General features: G+C 35.9%; 3 protein-coding genes across 4 annotated transcripts; all 3 read left to right on the top strand.

The window, feature by feature from the left end:
• The first annotated feature begins 23 nt into the window (after positions 1-23).
• On the top strand, positions 24-8,987 carry LOC100249056 (poly(ADP-ribose) glycohydrolase 1). 2 transcript variants are annotated; one of them, XM_002280335.4, is made up of 11 exons: positions 27-799; positions 876-1,061; positions 1,633-1,736; positions 2,670-2,874; positions 3,044-3,148; positions 4,396-4,514; positions 5,746-5,889; positions 6,607-6,751; positions 6,992-7,192; positions 8,031-8,093; positions 8,546-8,987. In XM_002280335.4, the coding sequence occupies exons 1-11, from the start codon at positions 551-553 to the stop codon at positions 8,711-8,713; spliced, it is 1,689 nt and encodes a 562-aa protein (XP_002280371.1). In that variant the 5' UTR covers positions 27-550; the 3' UTR covers positions 8,714-8,987. The 2 variants fall into 2 exon arrangements, with proteins under 2 accessions (XP_010650755.1, XP_002280371.1); XM_010652453.3 differs by lacking the exon at positions 5,746-5,889 and having other exon boundaries at positions 24-799.
• Positions 8,988-9,457: 470 nt separating this feature from the next.
• On the top strand, positions 9,458-12,913 carry LOC100245762 (thioredoxin-like fold domain-containing protein MRL7L, chloroplastic). Its single transcript, XM_002276093.5, has 6 exons — positions 9,458-9,698; positions 9,783-9,922; positions 10,012-10,541; positions 12,153-12,234; positions 12,322-12,433; positions 12,519-12,913. The coding sequence occupies exons 2-6, from the start codon at positions 9,788-9,790 to the stop codon at positions 12,644-12,646; spliced, it is 987 nt and encodes a 328-aa protein (XP_002276129.1). The 5' UTR covers positions 9,458-9,698; positions 9,783-9,787; the 3' UTR covers positions 12,647-12,913.
• Positions 12,914-13,310: 397 nt separating this feature from the next.
• Positions 13,311-16,301, top strand: LOC100250911 (uncharacterized). The gene is made up of 6 exons (XM_002276071.4): positions 13,311-13,628; positions 13,744-13,836; positions 14,054-14,285; positions 15,047-15,132; positions 15,843-15,950; positions 16,031-16,301. The coding sequence occupies exons 1-6, from the start codon at positions 13,407-13,409 to the stop codon at positions 16,190-16,192; spliced, it is 903 nt and encodes a 300-aa protein (XP_002276107.2). The 5' UTR covers positions 13,311-13,406; the 3' UTR covers positions 16,193-16,301.
• Positions 16,302-17,401: the final 1,100 nt, after the last annotated feature.

The raw sequence follows: 17,401 nt of genomic DNA, 5'->3' as shown, positions 1-17,401 counted from the left end.
CCAAGCACGGGCTCAAAATGAAGAGGAAAGGCCATGTTTGGGTATTGTTTTTGAAAATATGTTATTATTATTATTTAAAAAAAACTTAAAATATATAAGGCATTTCCAAAAAGCCATTATTATATTATCCTATTTTATAAATGAGTATTTATATTAACATTCATTTAATTACTTTACAAGCTCATTTTATTTACACAATCATTTAAAAATTTTCAACATACTTAAAATACGCTATTGATTATTCTCTTTTATACTTGCCTTGTCTTTTCTTTTCTTTTCTTTTTATCTCGAAAAATTTTCCTCGACAACAAGAATTTTTATTTTTATTTTTTTGCAAATCTTGTTTGCTAACAAAAAAAAGTATTTTGATCATTTTTATCAAAAAGAAAAAAAAAATCCTTAATTCAAATGGATAGATACGGGTATTCAGGGAGATACTGGAGGATACAAAGGTTAAATACTCTTTATAGATTATTTTTAAATGTCATACCTGAATTTCTTAAAACCGAGCATGACTCTTGAGTCTTAGACAAAAACAGTGGTGAAGAGAATGGAGAAGCGGGAAGACTTGCGATCAATACTGCCATATTTGGGAGTGGTAGTCGAAGGATCCTCAGTTCTGTGGCCATCGCCCGTGATCGAGCCGCTCAAAGCAATCAGCCGAGGTCCTGACCACAGCGGAATCCACTCCGGAGAGCTCCTATTCCTCGCCATTTCTGATCTCCGCCACTCCCTCTCTCTCTCCTCCCAACGCCTCTCCGCTTCTGCTCCTCATGGCTACGCCCTCTTCTTCGACAAGGTAACCTTGCGTCTGTTAATTTCTCTTTATCAAATTTTCTACAATTCAGAGTCCGATGATTTCAATTGCCATCCAGTTGTTGTCTAGGCCCGAATCCTCCAAATGGTTTGCAGAGGTCCTACCGGCGCTGGCCAATTTGCTCTTGCGCTTCCCCTCTCTCTTGGAATTCCACTATCGGAATGCGGACACTCTTATTGATGGAGTTCAAACAGGGCTTCGCATATTGGACTCCCAACAGTCAGGCATTGTGTTTCTCAGCCAGGTATACCTTCTGATAATGTTCCACTCCGTCCTTCATTCATTGTGTTAGCTTCATAAGATTATGGTAAGCTTGTGAATGTGTAATTGATTTGTGTCAGATGACATTGTATTTATTTTTATGTTGTTTTTGCCTTTTGGTAATTATTAGTGTACAAACTTAGTTCTGGCCCTTAACTGCAATATGGTAACAGGACGTAAATTCCCAACCTATTACAAGGTAACTTGGGAAGCCCTTGAGACTGTTAGACCAATGCATCATTGTTACTGTATCGTGTTTATTAGCATGAAATTTTCTTCTAATCATTTGTTAAAAAGATGGCTTGTTTTAATTAGGTCTACAATGAGAGATAAACTGGCTGTTCTTTTTGTATACATTCATCTGAGACTGATCCAACTATGTCTCAAGAAGTCTCTTAATTTATATTCACTGTAGTAGCATATTGGGTAGTTGTAATTTGACCTATTTTATGCTTTAACCTGTAAACCTAGAATTCATTCATAATGGGTGCACCATTTTTTTTTTCTCCTTTTCTTGTTTGATTTCTATAATATATGATACTGTTGCTCTCCAGGAATTGATTGGTGCTCTTCTCACATGCTCCTTCTTCTGTCTGTTTCCAATCACCAACAGAGATGCAAAACATCTTCCAATGATCAACTTCGACCATTTGTTTTCGTATGTTGCTTTCTGTTTTTGATTTATTTCCTTCTTATTTTGATGATTTATGAATACCGATAAAATCTAGCTCAACACAATTGTTATGAATGCCAAAAAGATTGGTGATGATGCTCAGCCATATTCACATTATGATATATTCTGTTTGATCTAAATTTTGTTTCATTTTCTTGCTCCATGTAGCATGGGTGCCTAGTACCAAGTATGTGGTTAATTTTTGTTCTGTAGCTTGCATTGGATAACTAGGATGCATGTTTACCTTTTGATGATGATTCATGGGAATGAGCAGAATTAAGACAAAGGAAATTATTGGAGTCAATTCCTTGTGTATATCTTGTTTAGATTTATTGCACTCCCCTTTTTTACATCACTTTATAGTTTCTTTGCTTATCCAAAAATCATTATTTGAAGATGCCAGCATAAAAAGAAGGGGCTTAGCATCTGAGATCATTATTCTGAGGTGGATAGATTGAGAAGTATGCTGTTCTTCATCTTATCTGCATCTTAAAACCTATGAGGGCTTCAATGTTACTTGACTGAAACTCGGGTAGGAAGCTGGACAGCCTGGACCATGCATGTGGGGAGTCTTTCTCAAAAAGGATTACCTTAGAAAGCAGCAAAATTATTTGTCTTAGTTGACATGATTTTATTGGTTTAGGTTTTTTTTCCCCAGATTTTTGGAGTTTCCTTTTTCTTCATGTTACTCTGTTTTCCTATTAAAATTTCATATTACATCCATGTTTAGGGCTAACTACAGAACAGGGCAATGTACTTGTTGAAGCTGTTTTGGGTTTCCTCATCAAATCCAAGGAGCTCATTGCATGCCTGCATGTGGGAAGCTGTGGAACCAACTAAAACTGCTTGGCAATAATCCATCCTGCAGAATATTGTAGTTTTTTTTTTAATTATTAGTTTGATGAATTCATTTGACAGGTGTCTTTATGACATTTACGATGAAAAGATGGAAAATAAAATAAAGTGCATTGTACACTATTTTGAGAGGATTTGTTCACAGATGCCTACTGGCCTTGTCTCATTTGAGCGGAAAGTTCTTCCTTTGGAAGATAGTCCTTTTTGTGTTACTTATCCTAAGGCTGATCTTTGGAGCAAATCTGCAGTTCCTCTCTGCCATTTTGAGGTAAGTTGGTAAATGAAGGGAAAAAAAAAGGAGAGAAGAACAATACATGTCTTTGTGAGCTTAAAATCAATTTAAGATGATTTCTCATCATGGCTTGATATAATTTATTTACAGTCATTTCTTCACTTTCAGACAATTGTTTCTTACATTTTCTTTAATTTCTTTGTAGGTTCACAGGTCAGGCCTGATAGAAGATCAATCTAAGGAAGCTCTTGAAGTGGATTTTGCAAACAGGTATATTGGAGGTGGTGCTCTCAGAAGGGGTTGTGTTCAGGTTTGCTTTACAAAATTTTGGAACAGTTTGTACTTCTCTTAATTCAAGTTCTTTAGGAAGACTCAATTATATATTTTCCACTTCTTGTAGTTCCTCAGAACTATGTATTTTTCTATGCATTAATTACACTCTTGGTGCAACTCAAGCTATTGTAAAACACTGAATAAGTTGTGGTGAAATTGTAATTTTTTTCTGATCAGAGTGAAATTGTAAAGTTTTGAATTGGTTATTTCTGTTTTATATAAATCAAGCATTAATAGGAGCTGTGTTAGCATATGACAGATGGTTTTCCCCCTTGAAGTATCAATTAATTGAGGAGTAGTGATATTAGACAACCCGCCCTTTCTCTCTCTCTCCCTCTCTCTCTCTCTCTCTCTCTCTCTCTCTCTCTCTCTCTCTCTCTTTTTTCACTAATAGGAAGTTTCAGATCCAAAATGCAGGTGGATACTTGGACCTAGGTGTACTGTGGAAGCCCCAACAACCTCACCAGCTGATCCAACATTTTTGGATAACAAATAACAGATGAGCCTCGAGAAACAATAAAATCCATGCTAAGAAACTGAAAGGATTGACAAAGAGATTGAAAGGGGGCATGTGGGGGGGTGGTGGTGGTGGTGAATAGGTAGTACTCACAATTTTAAGTGTAAATAAAATATCTTAGATTAATAACTTTTTGGCTTATCTCAGATTAATTAAATTAGATCAACTATTATTTTTAGATTATCTGGATTTAGTTGTATTGTTTATTATTTATATTAGCCTTGGGAGAATTTATACAAGACTTAACAATCCAAAACAAATTCAATCACGCACAAAACACCGAGAATACATGAAAAATCACCTACACAGATTGCCTTAACCTTTGTAGATGCAAAAACTAAAGGTCTATCTATTGCAAAAAAATCTACTAAATATGAAAGAACGAAAAACTGGATGATGTAAAATAGGAGTGAATTAAAGCTCCACTATCCTAGAAAGTCTAAATTGTTCATGTAGTCTGAGGACAAAACTCGATGACCACTTATAGACTCAACCATCCCTAGATATAATGGACTTAGGGCAATATCTTTGAGCTTGCTGTTCCTGAGATTGTTTTCTTAGTTATATGCATGCTTTCTTGTTTCTTTCCATTGTTACATTTTTTTCACCTTTTTATGAGTCACACTGGCCATTTTTTCCTGTAAATTTCTCTTAAATAGTGGAACCTTTGATCCTAAATATTTTGTCTTCATTATTATCTCATGTAGGAAGAGATCCGTTTCATGATCAATCCCGAATTAATTGCTGGTATGCTTTTTTTGCCTTCCATGGCAGACAATGAGGCTATAGAAGTGGTTGGTCCAGAAAGATTCTCAAATTATACAGGGTAAGTATGACTCAGTGGATTATTGATTTGGCAGCTTAAGGAAATGCATCTGAGGGAAATTTTTTACTGAAAGAGTGTTCTGATATTCAATCACCATCATCATTTTATAGGTTTATTTTGTAGACCACAAAGTTTGTTTGAGATTGTGCATGTGATTCTGATTGTTGAAACACATGTGGTCTGGGAGGATGTTGAACCTATATTGCTAGAACTTTTTCAGATATGCTGAATCTATGTAGTTAAAAAAATTCTGGTGGTCATTCCCCCTCTTTTTTCAGTTTTTAGTTTTTATCTTTCACTTTGTATTCTCTCTTTCTTTGAAGGATACCTTATACTTTTCTTCTTCATACAATTTATCATTTCTCATTACTGGAAAGTGTTTGTTATCTATCTTATTATTGTTGTCCTTAGACTGCATGCTATGTTGTATTTTTAGTGTGCTATCTGCTTTGTTTTGGTAAAACAACTTCTTTGACACTTGAGAAATGCTTTGCAAAGAAGTTTAATCCTTCCTTTTTCCTTTCTAATGATCTAATTATTGTGTGAACCAAAAAAAAAAAAAAAATAGTACACCATGAAGTACCCATTAGAAAATAATAACGCCCATGAATGTAGAAATGCTTAATTCATCGTGACATTTTATGAGCTATTTATACAAAGAGGTGGCCTAAAATAGTTTTGTTTCTTGATTATAATGATAGGATTTTTTTTTCCTTTGTTTGTTGCTTCAACTAGTACAAATGTATATATTCGAATAATTCCATCTTCATTAATCATTCTATGAGCAATTATGCAGCAGATGTGTTAGCAAAACGTGGAGCTAGATGTATGATTTCTTTTGTAGGAAATTTTATGCCTATATAAATTATAGTTAGAATTGATATTTTGAACTAGTATACACTTATCTGCCTTTTTTTATCCTTCTTTGTATAGAGGATTCTGTACTTCTTTGAAGGATTTCTCATCCTTCTTTGTACTTAATATTTCAATGCAATGAAATTGCTGTTTCTTATCAAAAGTAATAATAATAATTCTATGAGCAATAATCCCTTTTGAAACCTTACTTCTATCCTAAAGTAAAACCTTCTTTTATTCATATAAAGTTTGGTATATTAAGCATACGTAATATATTGATGCCATTATTTAGTTTTGAAACACATTTTGCAACCTTGAACATACAAACTCATAGGACGAATTTTTGGATAACTTATTCAGTTTTTTAGTGGTATAGGTATGCCTCATCCTTCCATTTTGCTGGTGATTATGTGGATAAAAGGGATGTTGATTTTATGGGAAGGCGTAAAACAAAAATGATTGCAATAGATGCATTATGTGACATGAGAATGAGACAGTACAGACTTGAATGCCTTCTCCGGTATGTAAAACTTTGTGTTTTACTCTTCTGCTTTATATAAGTTTGTGTTGCATAAATGGTGCCATCCAAAAAAACCATTTTGGCCTGACTATCTCTGCGAGGTTTTGTGTGTTATATTTGGAATTCTTAGGAGGATATGAAAAGGTGTAATCCAAAATCACCATTTTGGATGGAGTGTTTGTGTCATGTTTGTTATTATTGAAGAGTGAACTTATAGATCCACACACCCATTTTCTATCCAATCTAAAAATGTAATTCTTTACAATTATTTGCTAAATTGTATATTTTTATCTTAGTATTTCTGGAAGCTTTGAATACAGGAGAACAGGAGATTTGTGAGTAAATAATAGAGCTTTAGGAAAACAATTTACTTTGTTTTCTTAAGTTTTTTTCTTAATCCTGTTTTTTTTCTTAGATGAGAGTGGTGGTATACAGGAGAAACTGTATTTCTTGCTTGTTGTTTAATTCTAGTTTATGATTTTTAGGAAAGCATGAAGATACTAAATTTAAATTCTATATTTTAGAAAGGTGACTGGTGTTGGTTAGCATGCTCACAATATTTCCCATTGTTCTATTATTTGTTTCCCAAATTTAAGCATCTGCCATTACCTGAAAGTGGTTGTTTGTTATGCAGGGTGCATTTGTACAATTTATTCTTTTTGTATAGTTCCTGTTAATATTCAAACAAGTATCCCTACAGCTTCTTGGTTTCAACAGGGAAATAAATAAGGCATTCTGTGGCTTTTTTGATCAATCCAAATGTCAGCAGTACCAGAGATTGTTTAAAGGTGATGGACTTTGTGGGGCTCATCTTGATCAAGGGGTTCAAGGTCCTGACAGCATCTCCTGGAACAATCTTTTGGTGGGAGTTATATCTCTAATATCTGATTTTTATTATTTTTTTAAACAATTGTTGCATCCTTTATGATTTTGGTATGATAGCTACCGCATTTGTTTGTGTGTTGCGTATTATGTACAAAATATATGCATGTGTATTGTCTTCTGTTGGTATAGGAAGATGTGAACTTTTGGTGCATTGTATTTTTGGCTGTTTTTGTCATTGTTAACTTGCTTGTTTGGAACTGGTTTTGCTTTCCCATAGTTACAGGAAGCTCCCTATGCTTCTGTTGGAACAAATGAAGGAATATATGGGGACCAGCAGATCAGAAATGCTGAAGAAAAGGGTGGCCACTCTCTGGGCCATCGATATGATATTGGAGTTGTGACAGGGAATTGGGGTTGTGGTGCTTTTGGGGGAGATCCTGAACTTAAAACTATAATTCAGTGGCTTGCTGCCTCACAGGTGACTCTCCTGATCCACTTCATTTTAAACTTTCTACTTCCCTGTGTGATGTAGTGGGAACTGTAGCCACCATCAAAATGCTTAATTTGAAACATGGCCTTTTTAAATGCTCTAGATGGATTGAGCTATAGAAATGTGTGTTCCCCTCGTTTTGACAAAATTTACTTTTATGTTTCATTGGTCTTAGCAATGTGTTTCTCTGTTCATCTCATTAATTTCTAAAATATACAATTTTTGGTCATATCATAATGCCAAGATGTGGCTTGACAGCTGGAATAGCCAACTGTTACTCTGTTGTGATGCTTTCACAAGTTTGCAAATGCGGATTGATTGAGTTGTCTTAAGTGTCAACTTGCATGTAGATGTAATTTCTGATCGATCCTTTGATGGAAGTTTTGAAGAGATCATAGGGACCAAGCCCTAATTTCACTTTCTTAATTTTTGGTTGGATGACTGATGGCTGTGGTGTATTTTGTTTTCCAAAGAGAATCTCTAATATTTGACGAACAAAATCTTTTAGTTGGTTCAATCTTAAACATCAATTTGGGGGGCCAGCATATGCTAAACCCCTTTTCTGGCAATCCTGCCTCATTCACTGCTATTGTGAGACCCATGATTGAGTGAGTACCCAAAATTTCCTGAATATGAAGTTTCTCAGGGGTTTGATGTACATGCGGAAAGAAACATTTATCAGGTCCTTGTTATTGATGGAGAACTTCAGAAAATCTGTCCCATTTCACTATTTTTGTGTTTGTATGAACAATGTTTGGAATGTTGATCTTCTGTTTTCCACAAAACAATTTTCTTTTTGTTAATATGGGTACATTTTTCTTTTCAGGCATTAAGACCTTTCATTTCATACCACACATTTGGTGTGGAGGCATTAAAGACTCTGGACAAGGTATTGTGCCTTTTTACTCTGAAAACTTCACAGTAGGTGTTTGTCTGCATTCCTGGGAATACAATGAAAATTACTTCTAAAAGTTTTTCCGTTTAGTGTTGTACAGCATCTCCATCAGTATCAATATTGTCAACTGCAGTGTTTTTTGTGAGGCAGTGGGTGCTTGCAACCAATTTACTAAATCACCTATTACAAGCCATCTACTAGCATTAAATTCCAAAATTGTGTTTTGATCTACTGAAGGTTTTGTACTTGATATAACGAGGGGCTTACCATTCAGTTTCCTCTATACTGGAAAAATAGATGACTTCCACATGACCTGAGTCCAGTCATGAAGTATGAAGACCACCTAGCTTTGGGGTCTCCAGATCACACATGTTTCATCAAAGCTTGGTCCCAATGAAATTGTTTTCTCACTAGCATTGAACCAGTTTCATTTGATTATGTGACAGGTGATTCAATGGATTCTATCTCATAAGTGGACGGTTGGAGACCTCTGGGATATGTTGGTGGAGTACTCAACCCAGAGGCTAAGGGGAGAGACTAGTCTTGGCTTCTTTACTTGGCTCCTTCCATCCCTATCTGCCCCTGATGCCACAATGATGGACATGGCTGATTAAACACTCCCTATTCCCTTAACAGCATCAGAGTGTTCTATGGATAATTAGACACACATTCACGGTGGCAGAATCACAGGTGTTGAAGCAAGGAGGTTGATGTCTGAGTATGTTTGGATGTAACACTAAACCATCAGAAGGAAGAAGGAGAACCTCCAGATTTTAGGTTCCACTGAATGATCTTGTGTTATTGTATTATTATTATTATAGAGACTTACGATTGAAAATCATAGAAGGAAACATAAAATTTGTGGGACAAATTAACGACTTTTCAATACTTGTCATGGCCTCCTATGTTGTCCTGTTGTTCCAATTTGAAACGGGGAAGTAGATTGAAATATTGAATTCATATTATTAAAATAGGAAAAATATAGGGTACCCAATCCATATCCATCCATGGAAGTTTAAATGTGGGTTGTTTAAGGGTACGTTGAAATTTAACCAGTCATTGGAGGTCCAATTTTATGGATTAAATAAAATCAAATGATTACATATAAAATACAAAATAATGGAACTTATTTAATATATATATATAGAAATAAGGGTTAGTAGTTTGTACCATGGTGAATATCCTTACAGAGAGGGTAAAGCCAAAAAAATGTGATTAGAAATTTAAAATAAGTAAATTAATTCATATCCATTATCCATATCAAAATTCAAAATAAAAATACAATGTACAAAACCCCATCGATAATTCAGATTATATCTTAAAAATTCAATAATGGATATTAAAATTTTGGTAGTTCAGGATACTTTGTAGAAATTTTCTATGAATAATAATATCAACAGGGCCAAATCGGGTTGGTGGACCGTGTCTAAATCGGATTCGGGTCTTTTAATATGAAGTTTAGAAGTGGATAGGATCATGGGATTACACGTGAAGCTGTTAACAGACGCATGGGTCTGGGGTTTTAGTTGGTTAGGGTTTTAGCACTGTCTGACCGGAAGCGGAAGAACAAGTGTCGATTTCTCAATTTCAATCTCTCAGGTCCGTATGCTCTATTCCCTTGTTCGTTTTGGAGTTCCTCAACATCTGGTTGCTGCTTCAAATGCAAATGATTTGTGTGTTCAGAGAAAATGGCACTACAAAATACAATAACAGGGTTTCAGCATATGCTCTCTGCCGCTGTTACTCCTCGACAAACCAACCCAAGATTGGAGTCCTTTTGCCTCTCCTTCTCCTCACAAGCCTTCCCCAATTCGCCTTTCCTGGTAATACTCTCTATGTTTCCTTTGCTTTCCCTTTCTTTTCTCAGAATTTAATGTACTTGGTTGCTGAAGTTTGTTAATTTTCCGTCAAGAGCATCAACAGAGGAAGAAGAAGAAGAAGTGGGTTGAGAGCCTCTACAACCCCACATAAACTGAAATCCAATGATGGAGACCAAGACTCCAGTGATAGTGATAGTGAGGGTGAGAATGATGATGCTCCTATTATGAGCGATGAAGAGAGACGGGAATGGAGAAGCAAGATTAGACAAGTGATTGATGGAAACCCTGATGTCGAGGAGGAGATGGACCCAGTTCTCAAAAGGAGGATGATGCAAAAGCTTTTGGCTGATTACCCTCTTGTTGTGGAGGAGGACGACCCCAATTGGCCTGAAGATGCTGATGGGCGGGGGTTCAACTTGGATCAATTCTTTGACAAGATTACCATCAAGAATGTCAAGAAGGATAAGGGTGATGATGATAATTACGATAGCGAGGATGAAATTGTGTGGCAGGATGATAATTATATTCGTCCCATCAAGGACATCAAGACTGCAGAGTGGGAAGAGACTGTACTTAAGGATATCAGTCCTTTAATTGTTCTCGTGCATAATCGCTACAAAAGGTTAGTTCTTCTTTTAGTTACTTAATCAATCTTGATTTTACTTTTTTTGTTTTCATGTCCCACTCTGCACCATTTGCCTTTTTTCCATTTAGATGCGATTGAAGCTTCTTTATAATGTTCATTCTTATTTTCAGACATTTTTTTGTTCATTCTTTTAGCCATATCTGCTAATTAACTAATACAGATTGAAGCAAATTGGCTATTGATAAGAAAAATGCCATCTCCATCCAATTTAATTCCTTTGTGAAACTGTGTTACATGACATAGCTTTATGGTTGGATGTAGGATCAGATAGCTTGTGAAAAATTGCAGCTACGCTCTTTGTATTGACAATGTGGTTTGTGCCGATAATAGGATATGTAAGTCTTAGGCAAATAATTGATACATATGCAATCCCCAAAAATATTTCTTCTTATTTAATCAAATAGTTGTTATTGGGTGTCATTGAAAGGTTTGTTGAACATCTCTTTTTTGCTCTACATTTAAATCCAGCCGGAACAGGTTTATCTGGCAATTGGATCACCCCTGGAAGAATCTCTTCTTCTTGCCTGGCTTGAATCTAGTGTGATTTCTATTTCAAGACTTCATACAAATTAATATAATTATCAAAAAGTATTTGTATAAAAAGTTAACTAACACGGAATACATGCAAAAATGAAGTGGACAGGAGGGGAACTACTGATACCAACTTATAAACTGTCTCCCAAAATGTGTGGAAAGGAAGGACTTCCATTGTTTCAGAGAAATCTGCCATATGAATTCCTTCAAAGAGCACAACGGTACTGGAAGGCATGATGGAAAAAGTCTTATTGGTGTAGAGCTTTTAGCATCATTATGCTTTCCAAACCTCCCATCTACAAGGTCATGGAAGAGAGGAGCCACCAAATGACAAGCTGAATCTCTTGCAAAGTTTCATGCAGTGGCCAAAGAAAATGGACAACTAATGGGTAAATGGCTATCTGATTCAGCCTTTCAGCTATCCCCTGTCAAAATCTTGTCAATAACCATGTTATAACCAAAACCCAAAAATAGAAAGGGCAACCTGAGAAGGATTAGTGTATTCCAGATGAACTATGCTAGGAAGGAGTCCTCTCCTGCAGAAGCTGGGGACTTAAAAAAATGATTTTTTGTCAAATGGACTGAATTCCCTTGTCATAAATTGTATTGTTATGGTATGCCTGGATTCCTAACATACATGGAGCTTATGATTGATGATCACACTGTTTGCATGTCTAATTTTGTGATCTTTGTTCACTTTCTTCTTGCTGAAAACCAACTAAGACTAATCAGAGGAGTTCAGGACCGAGTGGAACTTGGTAGTAGTTAAATGTGTCTGAATTAGATGACTCATGTTTCTCCATTCCTTTATGACATTTCAAGTGGTTGGTTATTGCTTGTGGGTTGTGTAGTAGTTGTGGGGTCACTACTGAAAAAAAGGGGGTGGGATGTGAATTGTTTCGAGGTGTTCATCTAATGTTGATGTGGATGATGCATTTGAAGCAGGCAAATTATGTTGAAAAAATGCTTTGAAACTATTTTTGAGTATATATTTTCAATATGACAATTGAGAAAATGTTCATCACATATTAAAAATCTCTGATTCCTCTTCAGACCGAAGGAAAATCAGAAAATTCGGGAGGAACTGGAGAAAGCTGTGCACATCATATGGAACTGCAGGCTACCTTCACCAAGAGTAAGTACAGCCATCAAGTTGTTTCCATTCCTCTCCTTTGCTCTATAAACATAATGTTTTCTAACTTTTACTTACTATTTTAAACAGTGCGTTGCCATAGATGCTGTTGTTGAGGTTGATTTGGTCTCTGCTCTCCAAGTGTCTGTTTTCCCAGAGGTCATCTTCACCAAAGCAGGAAAGATCTTACACCGAGAGAAAGGTAACTTTTTAATTGAAACAAATGGTGTAATTATCTCTTGCCTCCGCCTTGATTTGTGATTGGAATTGTTTACTCTTCTGTTCAGTCATTCAAACGGCAGATGAATTGTCGAAGATAATGGCGTTCTTTTACTATGGAGCAGCCAAGCCACCTTGTCTGAATGGCACTGGAGATAGCCAAGAAGCCATCCCATTAGTCCCAATCAAGAGTTAAACACTCCTAAAACAATAGGTATAAGATTAATGCAATGGCAACAATCAGTTGCAGCTTTCTGAGGGTTAGTGATTGGTGTTGAGAATGTGGTGGTTCTTCACACAGGGGGCCTGGGAATCAGTTTTTGAATGAATATTGTGAAGGAGGTCTGTAACTGTATATCAAGGTGGTACTTGATTCCCTCAGGGGTGAGTAAGTTGTTATTTGTAAGCAAGCAAAGATGAATATGAATATGAAAATGATGGAAAATGCTGTTTCAGATTCCAATGCCTTCTTGTTTGAGACGTGTGCTTGGTCTAGGAACATGGTTGGAAGCAATTGTTCTCCATTTCCCTTTCTTCATACTACCTCCATGCCATGGTTGCAAAAGCTAGAGCAACTATGTTTGTTGGAGGACTAGAGCAGGTGCCTAAGCCTTGTTTGGAAACAGTTTTTTGTTGTTTAGAATGGAAAACAGTTTTCTAACTCATAAAACAATTTTTTTGAGATTTTGTTCTAAAAATAGATTATTTTTTGTATAATGTTTTGAGCTATACTTGAAAATATGGAGAAGATTTTAAAAACTTTTACATTGTATGCAAGTGTATGATATCTGGAAGGAAAATCATTCAGAAAAAACTAATTTTCATATTTAAATTCTAAAGCATAATTTTATTCTTGAAAACAAGTGACAACTATTTTCAAATCTTAAATACAAATTTTCCCTTATTTTCTTCATCGAAGGCTAGCAAGTAGCAGGTAGCAACCACCCCAATGCCCAATGGCAATTATGGCACAAATAAATGTTTTCCCGCGGGCTCTGCTTTGGGGCTTCAAAACGCATCGTTTTGTGAAACCCACCCCCTTTTCCCCGTTTCTAATTCGTAGCTTGGACAATCGGATCCCTTCTTCTATCTGGCGCGTAGCTATGGAGAAAGACGAAGGTCGTGGAAGAAGGCTTTCCATCAAAGACTCTCAACGTCGTCCCCCTTGGCTCCACAAGGTTTCTTCTTTTTCAATATTTTTTTACCATCTCAATTACCGATTCTTCTGTTTGGCAAATCTCAAACTGAGGGGGAAAGTGAAAATCTCAGAAATTCGCGTTGCCTTGAATGCAGCTCAGAGAGAACTGCTTCAGAAGAGTGAAAGAAGAGCGAAATGACTTGCTTTGGAAGATGAGGTTATCTGCGGATCAGTCTTCAACTCAAAAGGCATGGATTATTATCTGGTTTTCTGCCTCTTGATTACTAATATCTTTTAGTGTCTATAGATAGTGTTGAAATTATCTTCAAACTGAAATTGTTGTTCATATTCGTTTGGTTTTTCAAGATTTTCTATCCTGGACGAGGTCTAGTTCAGATCCTCTCTCTCTTGTCAAAAGTTTTACATGTTTCGTTATCTGATTATTGTGTCGAATTTGGGTTTTAGGAGTTCATGGAATCCACTGTTCGGGAAATCTTTTCTGATGAACTGCAAAGATTTAGGACCTCAGCTTTAAGTGGTTGTTCTGAAATTCCAACTTCCACTGCCAAAGTTGATGAGGACATGTTGTGGGAATATGATGGTCTTCATACTGCTTCTCACTTTGAATGTGAGGAGGTTATGCTGGAACTACAAAGGATGTTCTATGAAGATATCAGGATGAATCAAACACACAGAGGTATAAGTGGCTTGCTTGAAAAAACTGTTTAAATCGTGTTTAAATTCAGTTGTGTTATTCCAGTCCTGCAGCAACTTTCTCTTTGGTAACTTGATTGTCTTTCCTGTGGCTCAACCGTATGCTTGAAGTGTTCCAAGTTACAGTCCTTAAACACATAGCAGCTGACTTGAAGTTTTCTAAGTTACATTCATTGAACACATATAACAGCAGATGAAAACAAACACAATATACAGGAAAACAATAAGACGGAAAGACGTTTGCCTTTTCTTGGACATACTGAACTCCATTTACTAGAATCTTATATGGTAATTTAAATGAAGTGGCGAGGATATTTGTTGCATGTTGTCCATAACTTTTGTTTTTATTAATATATGAATATGACATACGCCTTTAAGATGGAACACTGGCTGACCAAGTTTTGAGCATGTTAAGTGATTCACTTTGAGCCATGAGTGAGGGAATTTTAGCCTCTGACAGTTATGTTTTCATAAACTTCATGCATTTTAAAGTTTCTACGTTTAACTTGAAACTTTGGGTTTCTTTGTCCTTTTTTTTTTTATACAAATTTTTGAGTGTTGATAATGTATTTAAGGTTGTAAAAGTTCTACATACATCAAAAAACCGGCTGACTGAAACTTCAATCCTATTTTTGTTTTTCCTTGAGGCAAAATTAGCCATGACTTTCAAATTTGAATTAGTTATTATCCAATTTTATATTTTGTCTTTGGTAAGTTAATAATTTGGATACATTGCAAAGCTAGATGGCTGTAATGGAACTACAGAAGAAGAAGACGAGGATTACCTAGATCCTGCGATTTTTGAGAATTTGCGGCTCGAAGATGACAAGGTCTGGACAAGAAATTTAGGTTCTACACATATTTATCATGCTGTTGTGGAACACCATTATAACTTATTGTTCATTTCTCTCTCTATACACACATACATATATATCACATCAACATAATTCCACCTGTGTCATGCTTTAGATCTTATCCTTGGATAGGGTTCTAGAGAAAGGAGGGGGGTTTGTCAGGAATTGTGATTTTAGGATCACAATTCCTAAGGAACTTTAATAATATAAAACAGAAATCACTTAAAGCTCCTTACCTTTTTCTTATTTATGATTCCATCTATTTTCAAAAAGAATATATTGCAAATTCCAAAGGACCTTTTGAGAAAATGCCCTGATGAGCCCTTATTTTTGTCAAACACTTTATTGGGCTCTTAAAATTTTGGTTGATTTGTTTATCAGTTTGTAAATTTTGTTTTAAAATCTTAATAAACTAAAGCAATTTCTTTGTTGGCAAGCTTTCTTTTCTTTAACATCTTCTGGGGTGTCATTCCACTGTTTTTCTTTTCCTTGTTTATGTGGAATTCTTGTTCTCCCCTTTCCACATACTATATTTTTTTGATACATCAATGGCTTTTTTTTTCAATTTCTTATTGGTCAAGTCAATTGAAATCCCTTTCAATTACTATAGCCCCTTTGCTGTTATCTCTGCCTTGTTTTTCTTTGGCTAGTAAATGAGAGTGTAAAGTATCTGATGTGAACGGTAGGGCTGCAAGGAGATATGGTGTCCCATCTGCAAGAAAGGGAAGCTACGGCAGAACAATCATCTCATCTATTGCACTCTTTGTGAGCTTGGACTTGAAAGAGGTGACCAGGTACTATGTGTCCATCATTGACTCATTGCATACTTTTTCTAAAGATACTTCTTGGTTAACTTGGTTTCTTCAAATGTCAGGTTAATTTGGACTGTTTGCAAGTTCGTCTAGGTGAGGCCTACTCAGAGCATCTTGATAGAGGCTGTAGGTTTACACCCCAGTTCCATGTATATACCCAATTCAGCCTAACTGCATTGTACATCCAATGTGAGGCTTGCAAGATATTTGAACTCATTCTATGACTTTATTTCCAGATGTACCTATTTTAAAGGTTCAGTCTGAAGTCTCAAGCTTGCAGTATAGCTCTTATGTAATAAAATATTTTCAATAATATGTTTCCTCTTTTTGCTCCTTTGATTTTCATTTACTGGTTGTGTTAAATCTTTTGTGTCATTTCTTTCAAAAGCCTTGGAATACATATCAGTTTGCTTCAACTAGCATCTTACTTCAACTGCCACATCTCTTTATAGTCTACGGTAGATCACCAACAGATATAGTCACTAGTGTTCATTCATATAACATAAGTCAAAATTCTGTGAAGGGCACTTTGTTTGCTGACAAAAAATGGACAACTTTTCTGAAGATCAGAAAAGGAGAAAATCTGATGGATTTCCAGTTTTTGATAGCCATACAGAACATTTGTTGGATTGTGTCTTTGATCTGTGATTAAGAACCAAGTTTCTTTTTTGGTTTTCTTGCACTGCCAAGACTAGAAGAAGAATCAAGTGACACTCATGTTTGTACCTGATTGAATAAGTAGCCTGCTTTTTCCAGAAAACCTCTTTGTTTGCCAGGGTTTTGGAATATCTCGATTGATTCTTCCCCTTCCTCTTTTTGGCACCATGTCGTTATAAGCAATCCTCAAACTCAATGTCCTGGTGACTAAGTGTTGTAGGAAGCCCATCCTATGGCAATGATGAGAGCTTAGGGAAATCACTGATTTACAATTCCTTACAAGGTGTCAGGTTATGCAGCTCAATAGGCAAAGGCCTTGCAGTTCTTGGATCCTAAGATTGAAATTCATTTCAATTGACTGGCAATTCGTCTTGAAATGGGATTCAAGGCAACTGGTGTCCTTCATTGAAGACTCAAGCTTGCCACGATTAGCAATGTCTTAGTGTTTCAAGACTCCTTTAGGTAGGTCCATGAGTTTTCTGATTTAAGAAATACACACAGGAAATATGGTGTGGTTGTGAAATGATTCCAGTTACATTTTCTTTTCCTTTCGTAATAGTAACGGACATCTAACCCATTCCTAGTTTAGAGTCATAGCTAATTTGAAAATTCTGTAGCTGAGAGAATTTGCATTCTTCTAGTTCGAGAAATTCTAAAAATTGTAGTGTCTTTAGTGCTGGAAATCACTTAGAAATGCATTTACACTAACCTCATGGTCACATACTTGAAGAATTTTGTTAAGAATCAGATGTTTGAGCAAGAGTAGCTGGTTTAGA

This window comes from Vitis vinifera, chromosome 5 (genome assembly GCF_030704535.1).
Source record: "Vitis vinifera cultivar Pinot Noir 40024 chromosome 5, ASM3070453v1".
In the NCBI taxonomy this organism is placed as follows: domain Eukaryota; kingdom Viridiplantae; phylum Streptophyta; class Magnoliopsida; order Vitales; family Vitaceae; genus Vitis; species Vitis vinifera.
Note: the sequence above shows the minus strand (reverse complement) of the source record. Positions and strands in the feature narration are given on the sequence as shown.